At 43.6% G+C, this 22,095-nt stretch overlaps 1 protein-coding gene across 3 annotated transcripts in view; it reads left to right on the forward strand.

The window, feature by feature from the left end:
- Positions 1-22,095, forward strand: part of LOC124002952 (ubiquitin carboxyl-terminal hydrolase 43-like) — a 125,055-nt gene that overhangs the window by 60,779 nt on the left and 42,181 nt on the right. For all 3 annotated transcript variants that reach the window (XR_006833169.1, XM_046310810.1, XM_046310811.1), the window contains exons 4-6: positions 3,729-3,821; positions 7,545-7,680; positions 13,266-13,410. Coding sequence is in view for 2 of the 3 variants with exons in the window: in XM_046310810.1 (XP_046166766.1) it covers positions 3,729-3,821; positions 7,545-7,680; positions 13,266-13,410 (374 nt within the window). In the remaining variant the exon portion in view is untranslated. The remainder of the gene's footprint in view (positions 1-3,728; positions 3,822-7,544; positions 7,681-13,265; positions 13,411-22,095) is intronic.

Below are 22,095 nucleotides of genomic sequence, written 5' to 3' on the forward strand. Positions count from 1 at the left end.
ATTGTATTAATTAGGGTTAATAAATACCTTTGATTTCAAGTTTTCATAACAATCAAAAATCGGTCATTTTGGACACTGATTTTGCCTTTAAAAAAAATATATATATATTTTTTTACACTTTTATTTCATCTTTATTTAACAAGGCAAGTCAGTTAAGAACACATACTTATTTTCAATGACAGCCTAGGAACGGTGGGTTAACTGCCTTGTTCAGGGTCAGAACGACAGATTTTTACCTTGTCAACTCAGGGATTCAATCTTGCAACCTTACGGTTAACTAGTCCAATGCTCTAACCACCTGCCTCACGAGGAGCCCGCCTGTTACGCGAATGCAGTAAGAAGCCAAGGTAAGTTGCTAGCTAGCATTAAACTTAATCAATCATAATAACTAGTTATAACTACACATGGTTGATGATATTACTAGTTTATCTAGCGTGTCCTGCGTTGCATATAATCGATGCAGTGCGCATTCGCGAAACGTGTACCAAACCATAAACATCAATGCCTTTCTTAAAATCAATACACAGAAGTATATATTTTTAAACCTGCATATTTAGCTAAAAGAAATCCAGGTTAGCAGGCAATATTAACCAGGTGAAATTGTGTCACTTCTCTGTCAGGATTTGGCCAGGGTTGTTCCGGTTTTTGGTCACTAGATGCCCCCATTGTGCCTTTTGACCTTTTGTTTTCCCTTGATCCCCATTATTATTTGCACCTGTGCCTCGTTTCCCCTGATTGTATTTAAACCCTTTGTTTTACTCAGTTCTTTGCTCTGTGTTTGTATGTTAGCACCCAGCCCTAGTACTCTGTGAGCTCTTGTTGATCCCGGTGGACTCTCTTGTGGAGTTCTGTTTTTTGTTCTTGTTTGTTTGTTTTTGAGTACCTTTTGAGGCTTTTTGTGCTGTGCCTTCCACCTTGTGGATTTGCCTTTTTGTCTTGGAGGATTGCCTTTGTTCTTGTGGAATTCCTTTTGAGGTTGTGGAGTTACATGTTTTCCTGAAGAACTTCACTTTTTACTTCATTAAATACACCGTCTCAAGTACTGCTGTGTCTGCCTCATCTTCTGGGTTCTGCTGACTATTCGTGGCTCAGTTGGTTTAGTGACTGTTTCTCACTCCGGAGAACCGGGTTCGTAACCGGGTCCTGACATTCTCTTGCGCAGAGTCAGGGTATATGCAACAGTTTCGGCCGCCTGGCTCATTGCAAACTAATTTGCCAGAATTGTATGTAATTATGACAACATTGAAGGTTGTACAATGTAACAGGAATATTTAGACTTTTGGACGCCACCGGTTAGATTTAAAAACAGTTCCGTATTTCACTGAAAGAATAAATGTTTTGTTTTCGAGGTGATCGTTTCCGGATTCGACCATATTAATGACCTAAGGCTCGTATTTCAGTGTGTTATTATGTTATAATTAAGTCTATGATTTGATAAAGTCTGGCTGAGCGATGGTGGGCACCAGCAGGCTCATCAGCATTCATTCAAAAAGCACTTTCGTGCGTTTTGCCAGCAGCTCTGCTGTTTATGAATTCAAGCCGATCAACTCGAGATTAGGCTGGTGTAACGATGTGATGTGGAATGGCTAGCTAGTTAGCGGGGTGCGCTCTAATAGCGTTTCAAACGTCACTTTCTCTGAGACTTGGAGTAATTTTTCCCCTTGCTCTGCATGGGTAACGCTGCTTCGAGGGTGGCTTTTGTCGATGTGTTCCTGGTTCGAGCCCAGGTAGGAGCGAGGAAAGGGACAGAATCTATACTGTTACACTGGCAATACTAAAGTGCCTATAAGAACATCCAATAGTCAAAGGTATAAGAAATACAAATGGTATAGAGAGAAATAGTCCTATAATAACTACAGCCTAAAACTTCTTACCTGGAATATTGAAGACTCATGTTAAAAAGAACCACCAGCTTTCATATGTTCTCATGTTCTGAGCAAGGAACTTAAACGTTAGCTTTCTTACATGGCACATATTGCACTTTTACTTTCTTCTCCAACACTTTGTTTTTGCATTATTTAAACCAAATTGAACATGTTTCATTATTTATTTGAGGCTAAATTGATATTATTGATGTATTATATTAAATTAAAATAAGTGTTCATTCAGTATTGTTGTAATTGTCATTATCACAAATACATTTTAAAAATCGTCCGATTAATCATATCGGCTTTTTTTGTCCTCCAATAATTGGTATCGGTATCGGCGGTGAAAAATCATAATCGGTCGACCTCTAGTTGCTAATATGACTAGGATTGTGCCTTTGGCTTCTGGACAACGAAATAAAGTAAATATGAAAACCATTAGAACAGGAGAGAAATGCTGGTTAATGGCATGAGGAAGTCTTTATTAAAAAAAATGACCTTCGTGTTTCTATGGATGGATTTTCACGAGGCTACTTTGAAGCAAGGTAAGACATGCCTCATTATTTGAAGTGACGTAAAACGTTCAAGTTGCAAACATTTATACTGCCGCAAGCTCATATTGCAAAATGGTGGTGATGCGCTGATAGTCAGCTGTAGGCAGGCTATAGCGTATGCATCTGATTGGCGAATGGGACGCTCGCTTTACGAGTTGATATTGAGAAATAACAATAGCTCCTTTTTTAATCGTGGCCACCAATGTAAATAACACGCGATTGCATTTAGAATAGTTATTTGTTGCGCAATGACTTGGATTCCGAAAGCAGTTTTCACTCCAATAAGTAGGCTCTTCCTCTCCTCAAACTAAGCTCTGTATGCCATGCACGTGTGATAAATAAGATGCATGACGACTAACGAAAATACATGTATTTAAGCTGGCTAAGCGATTAACGGTTAACCTCCCTACATCTACTGAATTCCTGCAGTATGACTTTTTTCTTCCCCACATTCCTCCCTTCCCACCACGATTTTGGAACACCTGCTAAAATATTCAAAAATAAAGCCAGGTTATTTCTCTCCGTCCTTGTGAATATTTAAGTCTATTCCTGTGTGTTTTCTAACTGGGGATGTGAGGCTCCAGGTGTAGTGTTGTCTCTCTTGGAGCTAAATGCACTTTCTCTGTTCTGTCCACCTACTCCGTAATACGCCATGCATAACGTTACACATATAGAAGCCTTGCCAGGTGAGGTCGAACATCTTTACCTCTCCACTCAACCCACACACACACACACACACACACACACACACACACACACACACACACACACACACACACACACACACACACACACACACACACACACACACACACACACACACACACACACACACACACACACACACACACACACACACACACACACACACACACACACACACACACACACACACACGGTGCCCAATATCACGTGCATGTGTACCACACCATCCCACATCACGTGACAGGAGCTGGTTGGAAAAATTGATTTGTTTGCTCTCTGTGATTTGACCAGGTTGACCTTTTATTGTTTCTACTCATCCTAAAGTATTAAAACATGTATTGTGTAACTTAATGAAGTGACATAGATGATCTGGACATGAAGCGCAAAAATGCTAATATAGTTATCATTGACTTGCATTGGATTTCTGCCACAAATGATTAAATGTTAGCATTTGAAACAGTGGCCAGGTAAACAAAACCAAAGCGTGGATTGCTGTCTTACCTTGTCCATAGACTGTTTAAAGGGTAAGGAGACTATTATGTCATTTAGTAATTGGGGTGAACTATCCCTTTAACCCAACCCCCTCTCTCCCTTGTGTCTATAGGTCCTCCCTGACATGTCCACATTGCCTTAAACAGAGCAACACCTTTGACCCCTTCCTCTGCATCTCACTGCCCATTCCCCTGCGGCAAACCAGGTAAGCCACACCAGTCATAAAGCCACTGTGTGTGTGTGTGTGTGTGTGTGTGTGTGTGTGTGTGTGTGTGTGTGTGTGTGTGTGTGTGTGTGTGTGTGTGTGTGTGTGTGTGTGTGTGTGTGTGTGTGTGTGTGTGTGTGTGTGTGTGTGTGTGTGTGTGTGTGTGTGTGTGTGTGTGTGTGTGTGTGTGTGTGTGTGTGTGTGTGTGTGTGTGTGTGTGTGTGTGTGTGTGTGTGTGTGTGTGTGTGTGTGTGTGTGTGTGTGTGTGTGTGTGTGTGTGTGTGTGTGTGTGTGTGAAAACGTCAACACTGAAACTAGAGCTGAACAGCAGCAGGGTAACAAGGTGTATCACAGCAGATGTAAACAGGAGCGCTACAATGGGACAGGGGCTAGATGAGGTGATAATGCATGTTAATACACTCTTCTACTTTTTATAGTGTTCAGCTTCGCTGGCGAAGAGAGAGAACGAAAACAGCCAGTTCTTACCTCGTGACTGACACAGTGGAATATGATCAAGTTCTAGTGCTAGTGTTCTAGTGCTCCCTCTGCTGTTTCCAGAAGTCCATGATCATCTCCTTTTGTTTTGTTGACATTGAGTGTGAGGTTATTTTCCTGACACCACACTCCAAGGGCCCTCACCTCCTCCCTGTAGGCCGTCTCGTCGTTGTTGGTAATCAAGCCTACCACTGTAGTGTAGTTTGCAAACTTGATGATTGAGTTGGAGGCGTGCATGGCCACGCAGTCATGGGTGAACAGGGAGTACAGGAGAGGGCTGAGAACGCACCCCCCTGTGGGGCCCCAGTGTTGAGGATCAGCGGGGTGGAGAGGTTGTTTCCTATCCTCACCACCTGGGGGCGGCCCGTCAGGAAGTCCAGTACCCAGTTGCACAGGGCGGGGTTGAAACCCAGGGTCTCGAGCTTAATGACGAGTTTGGAGTTAAATGCTGAGCTGTAGACGATGAACAGCATTCTTACATCGGTATTGCTCTTGTCCAGATATATTCACTCCTTTTGCTGTGAAGCCCCTAAATAAGATCTGGTGCATCCAATTACGTTCATAAGTCACATAATTAGTTAAATAAAGTCCACCTGTGTGCAATCTGTGTCACATGATATGTTACGTGATCTCAGTATATATACACCTGTTCTGAAAACCCCAGAGTCTGCAACACCACTAAGCAAGGGGCACCACTAAGCAAGGGGCACCACCAAGCAAGCGGCACCAAGAAGACCAATGAGCTCTCCAAACAGGTCAGGGAAAAAGTTGTAGAGAATTACAGATCAGGGTTGGGTTATAAAAAAATATCAGAAACTTTAAACATCTAACAGTGCACCATTTAAATCCGTTATTAAAAAATGGAAAGAATATGGAACCACAACAAACCTGCCAAGAGAGGGACGCCACCTAAACTCACAGACCAGGCAAGGAGGGCATTAATCAGAGAGGCAACAAAGAGACCAAAGAAAACCCTGAAGGAGCAGCAAAGTTCCACAGAGGAGATTGGAGTATCTGTCCATAGGACCACTGTAAGCTGTACACTCCACAGAGCTGGGCTTTACGGAAGAGTGACCTGATAAAAAGCCATTGCTTAAAGAAAAAAATAAGCAAACACGTTTGGTGTTCACCAAAAGGCATGTGGGTGACTCCCCAAACATATGGAAGAAGGTAATCTGGTCAGATGAGACTAAAATTGAGCTTTTTGGCCATCAATGAAAACACAATGTATGGCGCAAACCCAACACCTCCCATCACACCGGGCATCATGATGTGGGGATGTTTTTCATTGGCAGGGACAGAGAAACTGGTCAAAATTGAAGAAATGATAGATGGCACTAAATACAGGGAAATTCTTGGGATGATTTTCATTGGCAGGGACTGGGAAACTGGTCAGAATTGAAGGGATGATGGATGGCACTAAATACAGGAAATTCTTGAGGGAAACCTGTTTCCCTTCCAGAGATTTGAGACTGGGACGGAGGATCACCTTCCAGCAGGACAATGACCCGAAGCATACTGCTAAAGCAACACTCAAGTGGTTTAAGGGGAAACATTTAAATGTATTGGAATGGCCTGAAAAGCCCAGACCTGAATCCAATTGAGAATATGTGGTATGACTTAAAGATTGCTGTACACCAGCGGAACCCATCCTTCTTGAAGGGGCTGGAGCAGTTTGTTCTTGAAAAATGGGCAAAATCCTAGTGGTTAGATGTGTCAAGCTTATAGAGACATACCTCAAGAGACTTGCAGCTGTAATTGTTGCAAAAGATTGCTCTACAAAATATTAACTTTGGGGGGGTGAATAGTTATGCACACTCAAGTCTGTTTAAAACAAATCTTATTTTTTGTGTTTCACAATAATAAATATTTTCCATCTTCAAGCTGGTAGGCATGTTGTGTAAATCAAATGTTACAAACCCCCCCCCAAAATAATATATATTTTAAATCCAGGTTGTAGGCAAAAAAATAGGAAAAATGCCAAGGGGGGTGAATACTTTCGCAAGCGGAGACACACACAGTTAGTGAAATCTCAGTGGCAGAGACACACACAGTTAGTGAAATCTCAGTGGCAGAGACACACACAGTTAGTGAAATCTCATTAGCAGAGACACACACAGTTAGTGAAATCTCAGTGGCAGAGACACACACAGTTAGTGAAATCTCAGTGGCAGAGACACACACAGTTAGTGAAATCTCAGTGGCAGAGACACACACAGTTAGTGTAATCTCAGTGGCAGAGACACACACAGTTAGTGAAATCTCAGTGGTAGAGACACACACAGTTAGTGAAATCTCAGTGGCAGAGACACACACAGTTAGTGAAATCTCAGTGGTAGAGACACACACAGTTAGTGAAATCTCAGTGGCAGAGACACACACAGTTAGTGTAATCTCAGTGGCAGAGACACACACAGTTAGTGAAATCTCAGTGGTAGAGACACACACAGTTAGTGAAATCTCAGTGGCAGAGACACACACAGTTAGTGAAATCTCAGTGGTAGAGACACACACAGTTAGTGAAATCTCAGTGGTAGAGACACACACAGTTAGTGAAATCTCAGTGGCAGAGACACACAGTTAGTGAAATCTCAGTGGTAGAGACACACACAGTTAGTGAAATCTCAGTGGTAGAGACACACACAGTTAGTGAAATCTCAGTGACGGTCGTGTCTTCTTACATCAGCAGGGGGTAAACTAACATCACTGGCTCTTACTTTGTACACCGCATCTCACTCTGCTTTTTGAGCACTCTGTTAGCAACGACGCAACACTTCCTGAATAATGCATGATGGGGAAGCAGGAAGCTGGGGCGTCATCAGAGCTCCTGTCTCTCTCCCAGACTTTCCTCTATTCCTCTATCCATCCCTCCATCTCTCTATCCCTCCATCCCTTCTTCGCTCAGCTAAGTCACCTCAAACCTGTGGCCTCATAGCACTAAGTGCTCATCCCTTCATCCTTCCTGTTGCTCCACCTGTCATGCCCACATCTTCTGCACTAGCTAGCTCCTGTTGATTGTAGATAGGCATTCCTAAGCAGACACAGACAGGCTCCCTGTGGTGCTAATGCTAACACGTTAGCATCACCTTGCAGTCAAGCATGCCCAGACAGACACCGTGGAGGAGATAAGAGAACAACACAGCAAGTGCAATGTCTTGACGCTGTCTTTGTGTGTGTGCTTGTGAAGAACTGTCTGGAACAAGATTCTCTTTCTGTCTCCCTCTCCAGGTGTATGAGTGTGACCCTGGTGTTCAGTACGAAGGGTCAGAGGTATCTACGTGTTGGTCTGGCTGTGCCTCTCATCGGCTCCATCTCCTGCCTGCGTGCCATGGTTGCTGAGGAGGGCAAGACCACGCCAGACCAGGTAAGGGCTGCACACACACACACACACACACGGTCAGTGGGCCAGACTTGTTAGCCTACTGAATCTAAAAGGCCCTATCCTGCTCTATCCTATGTCTATGGGGTGTAAAGAATTATTCCACTCACTCACTGTAACATATAAATCCATACCTTGCCTTACCATACCTCTCAGAGAGAGGCTTTTTACCCGTTGTAACAGGATCATCCTGGAAAGCCCTGCTGCTCTGACCAACACAGAAAAAGGGAAACCAGGCAGAGAAAGAGCTGGTAATAGATTGACAGAAAGAGACAGGGGCTAGACAGACAGAGAAAGAGAGAGGGGCTAGACAGACAGATAAAGAGAGAGGGGCTAGACAGACAGAGAAAGAGAGAGGGGCTAGACAGACAAAGGGAGAGGGGCTAGACAGACAGAGAAAGAGAGAGGGGCTAGACAGACAGAGAAAGAGAGGGGCTACATAGACAGAGAAAGAGAGAGGGGCTAGACAGACAGAGAAAGAGAGAGGGGCTAGACAGACAGAGAAAGAGAGAGGGGCTAGACAGACAGATAAAGAGAGAGGGGCTAGACAGACAGAGAAAGAGAGAGGGGCTAGACAGACAAAGGAGAAAGAGAGGGGCTAGACAGACAGAGAAAGAGAGAGGGGCTAGACAGACAGAGAAAGAGAGGGGCTACATAGACAGAGAAAGAGAGAGGGGCTAGACAGACAGAGAAAGAGAGAGGGGCTAGACAGACAGAGAAAGAGAGAGGGGCTAGACAGACAGAGAAAGAGAGAGGGGCTAGACTGACAGAGAAAGGGAGAGGGGCTAGACTGACAAAGGGAGAGGGGCTAGACAGACAGAGAAAGAGAGAGTGGCTAGAAGACAGAGAAAGAGAGAGGGGCTAGACAGACATAGAAAGAGAGAGGGGCTAGACAGACAGAGAAAGAGAGAGGGGCTAGACAGACAGAGAAAGAGAGAGGGGCTAGACAGACAGAGAAAGAGAGAGGGGCTAGACAGACAGAGAAAGAGAGAGGGGCTAGACAGACAGAGAAAGAGAGAGGGGCTAGACAGACAGAGAACGAGAGAGGGGCTAGATTGACAGAAAGAGAGAGGGACTAGACAGACAGAGAAAGAGAGAGGGTCTAGACAGGTAGAGAAAGAGAGAGGGGCAAGACAGGTTGAGAAAAAGAGAGGGGCTAGACAGGCAGAGAAAGTGAGAGGGGCTAGACAGACAGAGAAAGAGAGAGGGGCTAGACAGACAGAGAAAGAGAGAGGGGCTAGACAGACAGAGAAAGAGAGAGGGGCTAGACTGGTAGAGAAAGACAGAGGGGCTAGACAGACGGAGAAAGAGAGAGGGGCTAGACAGACAAAGGGAGAGGGGCTAGACAGACAGAGAAAGAGAGAGGGGCTAGACAGACAGAGAACGAGAGAGGGGCTAGATTGACAGAAAGAGAGAGGGACTAGACAGACAGAGAAAGAGAGAGGGTCTAGGTAGAGAAAGAGAGAGGGGCAAGACAGGTAGAGAAAAAGAGAGGGGCTAGACAGGTAGAGAAAGACAGAGGGGCTAGACAGACGGAGAAAGAGAGAGGGACTAGACAGGCAGAGAAAGAGTGAGGGGCTAGACAGGCAGATAAAGAGAGAGTGGCTAGACAGACGGAGAAAGAGAGAGGGGCTAGACAGGCAGAGAAATGAGAGGGGCTAGAACGACAGAGACTGGAGCAGACCAGAAGATATAATGGGGCGGCAGGGTAGCCTAGTGGTTAGAGCGTTGGACTAGTAACCGTAAGGTTGCAAGTTCGAATACCTGAGATGACAAGGTACAAATCTGTCGTTCTGCCCCTGAACAAGCATTTAACCCACTGTTCCTAGGCCATCATTGAAAATAAGAATTTGTTCTTAACTGACTTGCCTAGTAAAATAAAGGTTAAAAAAAATAATAATGACAGAGACTGGAGCAGACCAGACAGATCAAATGACAGAGACTGGAGCAGATGGAGAGAGGGAAAGATAGGAAGATTCCAGACAGAGAGAGTCTGCTGTCAGCCCCACAGCTGGGCCTAATGTCTCGTCATGGTATGTGAGAAGGAATGGAATGGAACCATCTCTGTCTGTCTGTCTGTTTGTTTGTGATTTGATAAAAGCCTTCTCAGAAAACAGATGTGAGGAGAGAGTAAGAGATCCTCAAAGGTCCAATGCAGCTATTTTATCTCAATATCAAATCATTTCTGGGTAATAATTAAGCGTCTTACTGTGATTGTTTACAATTAAAATGGTCAGAAAATAAACAAAAATAGCTTCTTAGCAAAGAGCAATTTCTCAAGCAAGTGTCATGACTGACCATGAGAATCCAAATAGGTCAGATCAGGTGTGCCATTAATAATTTCAATCAGACCCCCTTTCACCCATAGAGGGGGAAGGAAAGAAATAGTGGGGATTAACAACTCACGTCCAGTTGTAAATCAAGGGAGAAGATCCAGGCTCTCCCTCTACAAATTCACCAAAGGAATGTGCTTTGTCTAAACAGACCTTTTCCCACTGAAACTCTAATACGTTCAAAAGCGTATTCTGGAACAACATTTCAAACATAGAACTTTGGGAATGGTCAGAGAACACTAATGTCATTTTGTTTGTTATTTTGTGATGTCATTAAAAATGCTACAAAGGAAATACTGTAACTTGGAAAGTACACACACTATATAGATGAAGTTTCCATTCTATGGGTTGTGCATGTCATTTGAAAAATTATGAATGTGTAATTGTTAATTAAGAGAGAGATGTAATTTGAAAAGCTATAAGAGATAGTTTTCTATAACTTTGCACAGTGAGTAACCACAGACAGACAGACAGACAGACAGACAGACAGACAGACAGACAGACAGACAGACAGACAGACAGACAGACAGACAGACAGACAGACAGACAGACAGACAGACAGACAGACAGACAGACAGACAGACAGACAGACAGACAGACAGACAGACAGACAGACAGACAGACAGACAGACAGACAGAGCATGTCACCCTCCCGGGACCGCCCCTTTCGAGATAAAGGTATAAATGATGGATTAAGAAGTTAACACATTGGACCAGAAAAGCATGAAGCTGCAGCTGCGCGTTTAAAATAGTTTGAAATTTGAATCTCAACATGAGGTGGAGACGATAAAATCACTGGTACGGCTGAAGTATCTTCGAAAGTGAATTCAAGTAGGACCATCCTGTTACTCTGCTCAAACCATCGTATTACGCTACTGTCATCACCCCATTGGGGAACCATCGATATGGTTGCCTATCTTCAAAGTAGCATCTTCGAGAGCAAATGGAAGGAAAATCAACTCTGTAGTTCTGTTCAGGACTACATGACAAGTCACCGGATACCAGACAACTACGAAGAAAGACAACAGTAGAAGAATTGTTCGAACCATTTCGGACAATCAGAGCCTTACGAGCGTGCCGCAAAAAGGCCCAACAGTCTTTCCAAGGCTGCCCCGTTCACCGAGAGATCCCCGGCGAACCCAGGCATTTCACGTAAATACATTCATGATTTCTTGCTCAAAGCGGGTGGCGGTTCGTATGCAAAGTATATGGTTATTGTAGGCAGAGTAGTTTCTGAATGTGGCAATGTAATCCATGTTGTCATTACGCTAGGGATCTGTTTTTAACGTATTACGTCTCCAGTCAATATCAGTGTAGTATGCGTGTTTATCCTATGTCCCCATTTAATTAGCTAGTAAATAAATAATTAAACCAATTTGTGTAGTACTGAATCATAAGTAAAGCTCAGGTTTTTGCAGATGCAAGGAGGTTATGACTGTTCAGAATGCTGATATGATAGGAGGTTATGACTAATAAGTTGAATGTTTATAGATGTGACAAAATGTCTAAAAGACCTTTTAGAGTTTAATGGGAGATGGTAATGCTTTAAAGAACCACTCTCGTGGTGCCCCAGATTATAATGAGTTAATTGTTACATGATTAATTGAATCGGGTAACAATTAAACACAGTTAGTTAATTTGATAAATAACAGTCTTCAGATTAATGTTATAGTCAAATCCCGACACAAGAGTTTTGCTAGGACTGTCAGGAAGTTGTGGGGAGGGGTGATGTCACCAGGCAGGCCAAAACTCCATCCCACCAAAACAGACTGCTATTTCTGGCAATCTTTTCCAATAGCTTTTACACTATAAGAGCATTGTCATCATTTTCAAAACGTCAGTTTGATTCCAACCCCATACGCTGGAAAATCACATTTCCGAGTGCACTGGGCCTTTAATATGTGTTTACTCGAGAAGGATCTTGAACAGACTTTTAACACAAATATAGCATGTCTGCCCTGTTTGCTTTGTCACATACATTCCCTGTTTGTCCTCTATAGCTTGTCTGTCTACAACTATTAGCCTGTGTATGTGTGTGTTTGACCGCCATGCTAAGCCACATAGCCATGTCCATGGCTGTTTATACATTAAGTCTGCTTCCGTGTGTCTGTATTAACTTCTTGACACTACCCATCCCTTTAGCGGGATAATTGTTATCAACAACCGCTGAATAGCATAGCGCCACATTCACATAATATTACTAAAAAATATATATATTCATTGAAATCACAAGTGCAATATTGCAAAACACAGCTTAGCCTTTTGTTAATCCACCTGTAGTCTCAGATTTTGAAATTATGCTTTACAGCGAAAGCAATCCAAGCGTTTGTGTAAGTTTATCGATCGCATGACAAAACATTAAGTACACTTAGCATCAGGTAGCTTAGTCACGAAAATCAGAAATGCAATCAAATTAATCATTTACCTTTGATGATCTTCGGATGTTTTCACTCACGAGACTCCCAGTTACACAACACATGTTACTTTTGTTCCATAAAGATAATTTTTATATCCAAAATACCTCCGTTTGTTTGGCTCGTTATGTTCAGAAATCCACAGGAAAGAGCTGTCACGACAACGCAGACAAATTCCAAATAATATCCGTAATGTCCACAGAAACATGTCAAACGTTTTTTATAATCAAACCTCAGGTTGTTTTTGAAATATATAATCGATAATATATCAACCACAAATGGCATTATCAGTAGGAGAGGGAAAAACAATAGCTGTCCAAACTCTGTTGCGTGAGCAAAACTCATGTGACCACCTGACGCAATGTTATCTTTCTGGCTCATTTTTCAAAATAAAATCCTGAAACTATGTCTGAAGACTGACACCTTGAGGAAGCGATAGGACAACACGGAATCTGGTTGATACCCCTGTAAATGGAGCAAAGGGAGGCCATGGAACATGGAGTTTTCAAAATAGAAGCCACTTCCTGGTTTGATTTTTCTCAGGGTTTCGCCTGCAATATCAGTTTTGTTACACTCACAGACAATATTTTGACCGTTTTGGAAACTTTAGAGTGTTTTCTATCCTAATCTGTCAATTATATGCATATTGTAGCATCTGGTCCTGAGAAATAGGCCATTTACTTTGGGAACATTATTTTTCCAAACATAAAAATAGTGCCCCCTAGCTTCAAGAGGTTTTAAGCAATGTACATCTCTTTAAACCATCTCCTCTCTCTCTCTCTCTCTCTCTCTCTCCCTCCATCACCCCCCACCCCCCATCCAGGTGGTCCTGTCAGAGCTCTATGCCACCGGCTTCCAGCGTTCGTTCTCTGACGACGACGATCTGACCAGCGTTGCTGAGAGTGATGTGGTCTATGCCTTCCAGGCTCCGCCCCTCCACACACGGGCAGGCTCCACGCGAATGTCGGGTAACCATGGCTGCATCCACAGCCCCAAGTCTCTCTCTCTCTTTCTCTCTTTCTCTCTTTTTCTCTAGCTATTTGGCTTCAGCACAATGGATAGTGTTTGTTCAGACAAACACTATAGAGCTATAGGTTCTTAGCCGTTTCAATTTCTTGCCATTTCATGGACAGGTACTGTATTTCTGACTAGGTTATTAAATTCTCTCAGACAGTGTCTCTGACGTTCTTGTATCTAGCTGAGGGCTTGATGTACTGAGGTAAAGGCTCGCTCTCACTCACACACACAACACACATGCACACACACACATACGCTCACTCTCTCTTGAATCGTGAACGTGGATGAGATGGAGCCAGCCTTGCGTCACCTCCCTTTGAAATCAGCCACAGCTTTGCCAGGCGGTGTCAAATTAACTATTGATATGGTGAGTGCACGCATGTACGCACACACTTTTTTCACCTGTTGACTCCTATCTAGTTGACCCGTGTCCAAAAGGAGGGTGTCTTAACTCTTATCCCTGGGGGACGCCCGACCCGGAGGGCTATGTTCAGAGCAACACACCGCTAAATGAAACCCTTACTGTGTTTCTCCAACGTTCTTTTACTCCTGAAAGGGGCCACATCAATAATTCAATAATGTGCTCAAAGGGGTCATGAAAAATGTACGATCCTCAATCTCTCTCCGGGAACGATAGAATGATATCTTTATCACCTGGAGACAGAGGAGAGAAAATAATGTCCTGGTGCTACTAGAGGTGATCAGACTGAGGGTAGAGAGAGGAAGAGGCACACAGGCACACACACCGACACACTCATTAGCACTCAAAAGCACACATGTATTCAATAATACATTCTACTGTAAATGATGAATGAACTACTATTACCAATGTAATGATTCAAAACCTGAACTGAGCTGATTAGACTCAACATAACATGCATTCAGTTACTGCAAGCGTCATTACTGTTTCTGACATCCCAGAACACCTCCCTGCCATCTTAACTACCCCACTGTCTCCATAACAATGGCGGGTCATTTCACAACAGCTAAACGCTCGTAACAGGTTTATTGAATAAGGCCTTCATTGCTTTAATGGAATAGATTGAATAGAAGCCTGAGTAACTGTGTGTGTGTGTGTGTGTGTGTGTGTGTGTGTGTGTGTGTGTGTGTGTGTGTGTGTGTGTGTGTGTGTGTGTGTGTGTGTGTGTGTGTGTGTGTGTGTGTGTGTGTGTGTGTGTGTGTGTGTGTGTGTGTGTGTGTGTGTGTGTGTGTGTGTGTGTGTGTGTGCGTGTGCTGTGGGGAGCTGTGGGGAGGGAGAGGACGTGATGAGATATTGTTACATTCTATTGTTGTCTCGTTGGTTAGTGTGCTCCTTATTGTGCTGGTTAAGTATCCTGTAATCATCTGTAATCATCAGTCAGTCAGAACCCCTGGGTGATGTGAATGTAATCAAATGAGCCATTGAAATATACATGCATTATTACGGCGCTATAATGCTGTGGTTTCAGCATCCAGTACCACATTTACCCTCTTTGTTTTATCAAACAAATGTAGAAATGTAATACTGAAGAGTGGGGCTGGGTTGATAATATATTTTAGGATGTAGGCTAGGCTGTAATGTTATTTTCATGATGAGCCACAATTAATTAGGAAATTGTCCTAATTAAGAATTAATTGGTGGGACGGCTCTGTCTGCTGAGTCTGTCACAAACAAGACCCAGACATTCCTACCTCTTGTGGCCATAGAAAGATGATGTGGAACCTTGGCAGACTGTTAGAGGCTCATTTCAATGGGCCATGTTAGATTAAGACAACCTGTCAGACAACCGCTGTCATCGTCGGAAATAAACAACGGACGCTTTCGCATATGGACTAGCATTCAAACCACTGCTGTCTCCACCCATATTGACTGTATTAAGCTTGTAGTACCTCCCTCCCTCTCTTCCACTGTAGAAATATGTATCATTATGGACACCGTTGGCTCTTTTAACCTGTGACAAGACAGGCCCTCATTTGGCGGTTCAAATCAGCCAGTCACGACTCACTCACTCACTCACTCACTCACTCACTCACTCACTCACACACACACACACACGTCCCAGCCCTCCATTTGGCTAGTACGTATGTGCCTTAGCCTGTGTCACTCCCCCCTTTGGGCTACAGACAGACAGTCACACAGTTGACCCCCGGTGCTGTCCAGACTCCACACCATGATTAATGGCCCTGTGTGTGTAATCTCATTTCATGTGAGTGTGTGTGTGCGGGCATGTCTGCCTGTCTGTCTGTCTCAGTGTCGTGTGTGGATCTCATAACTCTCTCTACAACATCGGCACAACCTGAGCCCCAGCGGGCACAGCAGAGGCACAAAGCCAATCTGCTCACCGGCTAATAAAAGTCCCAAATTGAAATGGGGAATTTGGTTAGCGAAGGAAAGGTTTCGATTTCTCATGTCGGATAAGAGGAAATAGCTCAGTGGGGGACTGGGAATCAGGCCCATTACCTCCTGGTGGGGAGTCAAAATTAACAGAGCCTAAGAAATGGGTTGAAAACATTAGGAGAGGGAGAGCGAGAGGTATAAAATACACACTGGCTGGTAGAACAAAGGCATGCGTTTGTGTCGCACTGGCAGAAGAGAAGGACAAATATAACTTTAGGTGAGATGTTTTTAGGCGGATGTCATAATCTATTTTAAGAGACAGATTTTATGGATGGGCGTTTTTCTCTGGAGGAATCGTCTCCACCGTTTCATGGTTCTGAATTTCTGTTGAGTTTTCATATTAGGGATATTGGATAAACCCTTCTCCTTCATACACTGTAGTAATGAGATTTGTTATTTGGGAAAACAGTGTGGTATAGCCATGAAGTCAAGCGCTCATGATAGACAACACACACAAAAAATGTAGGAAACTTTATACAGATTTCATCTCTCAACAGAACAGTACATACAGTACATCACTGCCTTCAGTTGGAGGAAATCTCTGAAACTTTCCTTTTTTTAGACACTCTTACTCTACAAAAGGCCTGTTGTCCCTGAAGTAATCAAAGAGTCTATCAAGCTCTCGAGACAGAGTTGTCTGTTTGGCGAGGTCGGAGAATCAGGGCTGAGAGAGGGTTTGTGTGAAAGAAGAGATGCCCTCTGGGAAAGGTGGCGAAGCAGGGACATATCCACCCAGATAAAGGAATCTGTCGATGGACACAGACACAAACACACACACACACACACACACACACACACACACACACACACACACACACACACACACACACACACACACACACACACACACACACACACACACACACACACACACACACACACACACACACTCTCACTCTTTCTCCACCACTGTATTCAGTATTCATCTCCCTTCACAATGAACAGAGGAGTTCTATGGAAAGCAACTCCGGTAGAATCTCAGTGTGAGTTTCCTTTTCATCCTATCAAAATGCTAAAAGCTGTGGACTGGAGACACGGTTGGGGTTGAATGTTGTGTAGCTCTGAGGTGTTGGTCTGAGCAGCGGAGGATGCGTAAGCACTTACACAGAGACCATTAGATCTGCCTTTAGTGAGCTCATGTTATTGTTATTGTATTGTTATATATTCACACACTCAAGGCAAGCATCTTTAAACCAACACACACACACACACACACAGGTTGTGGATGTATCTGCTAATGGGTGGTGAAGAGAATGCTGAGAAAAAGGCCCAGCTGTGCTCAATGGCTCAGCCCACATATCTCCATCTGCTTTTACAAGGCAGTTCTTCAATGATTGATGATGTGCTGTTTAAACCCATCGTCTGAAGTACTTCTAGAAATACTGTAGTTTGAAAGATGAATGGGAACCATTTGTTTCACGTTAAAGTTTGTGTTTGATTGTGACATTGTGTACACATGCACCATGTTACCATGTTACATTATATTTACAAAAGTATGTGGACAGCCCTTCAAATGAATGGGTTTGGCTTTTTCAGCCACTCCCGTTGCTGACAGGTGTATAACATTGAGCACACAGCCATGCATTCTCCATAGACAAACATATGCAGTAGAATGGCCTTACTGAAGAACTCAGTGACTTTCAATGTGGAACCATCATAGGAACCCACTTTTCCAACAAGTCAGTTTGCCAAATTTCTGCCCTGCTAGACCTGCCCTCGTGAACTGTAAGTGCTGTTATGGTTCGGGCTAGGTGATGAGATGCAGGTTTGGAATCCGGCGAGGGGGAGGTCTATATCTCCCTCCCCCCCTCTCTCTCTCTCTCTCTCTCTCTCTCTCTCTCTCTCTCTCTCTCTCTCTCTCTCTCTCTCTCTCTCTCTCTCTCTCTCTCTCTCCCTGACGTTTTCCTCCATCTGTCATTTATCCAAGCAGCAGACAACTCAGGTGTCCTCTGGTCACCCGTGGTGATGGCAACCAGACACAGGAAATGTCGGGACGTCTGTCTTGTCTAGGGCTTGTCCCCTCTCCTGCCCTCCGCCGGACCCCACTACCCCCTGGGTATTTTTAGCACAGAGTGTGAACATAATTAACATGGGTCACTTGTCTAGGTGACAAACCAAGACACTGAGCTTGTAGGAGCAGAAAAGCATTTGAAAAGGATTTTGTGGTATTTACTATTACACAATAATAATTGATTTAGGTTGAGCATTCAATTCAGCAGTCACAGGCACAACAACCAGCTGGAATTTTATGACCAGACTAAACTGAAGCACCTCTGTATGTGCTGTAGCCTGCAGGCTCGCCAGATAACAACAGCTTTATGCCTATGACCTATATTCACAAATAGGTTGTAAACCCACTTTTATTTTTCTACTGACATCTCAAAAGTATTATGTTTTAATCCCCCTGTCATAAAAGAGACTAGTATGTCAAGTCATCATCAATGAGCCAATATTCATATATTCTCATCTTGTCAGACAGAGATAATCGAGTCGTCATCCAGCATGATGGTACTTCAGGGAACACAGTTTTAAATAAGGCTCCGATATTAAAACTAGCTTAAAGGAGTGAAGCAAAAAAAAGTAGGCCTGAGTAACTGCGGTGAAGAAGTAGATCCCTGGGGGTTAATGTAAAAAAAAAAAAAAAAATGACTAGAGCCGTAGTTATTTTGGTGTTCATTACAATACGTATCCCTCCTCCTATGTGAATGTGAGACAGGTGCTGCGGGTGCTCTGGTGCAGTGTGCTACAATGTTCCAATGTCCTCATGCGACCACCCTGCATCCCTACATCTTCTATACTGAACAAAAATATAAACCAAACATGCAATAATTTCAACGATTTTACAGTTCATATAATGAAATCAATCTATTGAAATATATTCATTAGGCCCTAATCTATGGATTTCACATAACTGGGCAGGGGCACAGCCATGGGTGGACCTGGGAGGGCATACCCACTGGGGACCCAGGCCCAGCCAATCAGATTGAGTTTTTCCCCACAAAAGGGCTTTATTACAGACAGAAAGACTCCTCAGTTTCATCAGCTGTCTGGGTGGCTGTTTTCAGACAATACCGTAGCTGAGGAATTCGGGTGTGGAGGTCCTGGGCTGGTGTGGTAGGGTGTGAGGCCGGTAGGGTGTATGGCCATATTCTCTAAAATGGCGTTGGAGGTGGTTTATGGTAGAGCAATTAACATGACATTCTCTGGCAACAGCTTTGGTGGACATTCCTGCAGTCAGCATGCCAATTGCACGCTCCCTCGAAACTTGAGACATCTGTAGCATTGTGTTGTGTGATAAAACTGCACATTTTAGAGTGGCATTTTATTGTCCACCGCACAAGGTGCTCCTGTGTAATGAGCATGCTGTTTAATCAGCATTAAATCAGCATTTAATCAGCTTCTTGATATGCCACACCTGTCAGGTGGATGTATTATCTTGGCAAAGGAGAAATGCTCACTAACAGGGATGTAAACAAATTTGTGCACAACATTTGAGATAAATAAGATTTTGGTGTGTATGGAACATTTCTTGGATCTTTAATTTTAATCTCATGAAACATGGGACCAACACTTTACATGTTGTGTTTACATTTTAAGTCACTATACACTACCGTTCAAAAGGTTGGGGTCACTTAGAAATGTCCTTGTTTTGAAAGAAAAGCAAATGTTTTGTCCATTAAAATAGCATCAAATTTATCAGAAATGCAGTGTAGACATTGTTAATGTTGTAAATGACCATTGTAGCTGGACACAGCTGATTTTTAATGGAATATCTACATGGGCATACAGAGGCCCATTATCAGAAACCATCACTCCTGTGTTCCAATGGCACGTTGTGTTAGCTAATCCAAGTTTATTATTTAAAAATGTTAGTTGATCATTAGAAAACACTTTTGCAAAGGAAATGTCTGTGACCCCAAACTTTTGACCGGTAGTATATATCAACTCTAGACACTGATTTTGTTCACTGCAGTATTGACACAATGAAGATAATTGGGTAAGCATCAATGGAATATTGGAGAAGGTTAGGCCCCAAAGCATCAATGGAATATTGGAGAAGGTTAAGCCCCAAAGCATCAATGGAATATTGGAGTAGGTAAGCCCCAAAGCATCAATGGAATATTGGAGTAGGTAAGCCCCAAAGCATCAATGGAATATTGGAGTAGGTAAGCCCCAAAGCATCAATGGAATATTGGAGTAGGTAAGCCCCAAAGCATCAATGGAATATTGGAGTAGGTAAGCCCCAAAGCATGAATGGAATATTGGAGTAGGTAAGCCCCAAAGCATCAATGGAATATTGGAGTAGGTAAGCCCCAAAGCATCAATGGAATATTGGAGTAGGTAAGCCCCAAAGCATCAATGGAATATTGGAGTAGGTAAGCCCCAAAGCATCAATGGAATATTGGAGTAGGTAAGCCCCAAAGCATCAATGGAATATTGGAGTAGGTAAGCCCCAAAGCATCAATGGAATATTGGAGTAGGTAAGCCCCAAAGCATCAATGGAATATTGGAGTAGGTAAGCCCCAAAGCATCAATGGAATATTGGAGTAGGTAAGCCCCAAAGCATCAATGGAATATTGGAGTAGGTAAGCCCCAAAGCATCAATGGAATATTGGAGTAGGTAAGCCCCAAAGCATCAATGGAATATTGGAGTAGGTAAGCCCCAAAGCATCAATGGAATATTGGAGTAGGTAAGCCCCAAAGCATCAATGGAATATTGGAGTAGGTAAGCCCCAAAGCATCAATGGAATAGCTAAAGAGAGAGAGAGAAAATTGTAGTGTGTGTGTCTGTGTGTGAAAAAATTATAGTGAAATTGAAGGTCTAAAAAGAGAGGGGGGCGGAGAAAGAGAGCGATAGAGAGACAGAAGTAGGGAGGGAGATGTGAGTGTGTGACAATTGTAATTAAACAGCTCAGTCCCTGAAGAGACACTCCAGCGACACTCCCCTTCTACTAGCACTGCTCTCCCACTCTCTCCTCATTGTCTCTCTCTCCCTCTATAAATCCCTCTCTCCTGGCTGGCTGAGAAAGAAGGAATGAGGGTGAGGGTGTGAGAATGACAGTCTGGCATGGGGTTCTCCCCTCAGACCCTGTCTGGAAGATACAGCAGCCAGACAGACAGACCCACCCGCACTCCTCCCCGACTCAGCTATCCCAACAGAGCACTGCTTTCCTGAGTAATTTCAGGACATAGAAGTGTAGGTTTTGTATATGTTTAAAATAGCATACTTGTATTGTCTTGTGGGATAAGTAAGCTTTTGTGTCCTTGGTATTTAGTTATTTGCGTGTGCTCCTTATAGTCGTGGTAACAGGCTGGCCTTTCTGTGTGGATGGAAATGAAACTGGCTTTGGCCTTTCAGTGCCTTTTATCTTCCCAGTGGGGAATTCAATATCAGAAATGGGGGAGGGGGGTGAGAGAGAGAGAGAGAGAATGGGTAGGCAGCAGTCAAAAGGGCAGACAGGAATGACACAAGGTTTCAAAATAGCTTCCGCATGATTTACTATCCGATGGTTGAGAGGAATCAACTAAGCCAAAAGCTATTTCAATTTATCTTGTAAAATGGGATACTTCATCATCCATTCATTTGGTCTTACTCACCAAAGGCCATGCACCGGTGAATATAGTTGAAGTCGGGAAGTTTACATACACTTAGGTTGGAGTCATTAAAACTCGTTTTTCAACCACTCCACAAATTTCTCGTTAATTTACATTTACATTTAAGTCATTTAGCAGACGCTCTTATCCAGAGCGACTTACAAATTGGTGCATTCACCTTATGACATCCAGTGGAACAACCACTTTACAATAGTGCATCTAAATATTTTAAGGGGGGAGGGGGTGAGAAGGATTACTTTATCCTATCCTAGGTATTCCTTAAAGAGGTGGGGTTTCAAGTGTCTCCGGAAGGTGGTGATTGACTCCGCTGTCCTGGCGTCGTGAGGGAGTTTGTTCCACCATTGGGGAACCAGAGCAGCGAACAGTTTTGACTGAGCTGAGCGGGAACTGTACTTCCTCAGTGGTAGGGAGGCGAGCAGGCCAGAGGTGGATGAACGCAGTGCCCTTATTTGGGTGTAGGGCCTGATCAGAGCCTGGAGGTACTGAGGTGCCGTTCCCCTCACAGCTCCGTAGGCAAGCACCATGGTCTTGTAGCGGATGCGAGCTTCAACTGGAAGCCAGTGGAGAGAGCGGAGGAGCGGGGTGACGTGAGAGAACTTGGGAAGGTTGAACACCAGACGGGCTGCGGCGTTCTGGATGAGTT

The sequence above is a fragment of the Oncorhynchus gorbuscha genome, linkage group LG18 (assembly GCF_021184085.1).
Source record: "Oncorhynchus gorbuscha isolate QuinsamMale2020 ecotype Even-year linkage group LG18, OgorEven_v1.0, whole genome shotgun sequence".
NCBI lineage: Eukaryota > Metazoa > Chordata > Actinopteri > Salmoniformes > Salmonidae > Oncorhynchus > Oncorhynchus gorbuscha.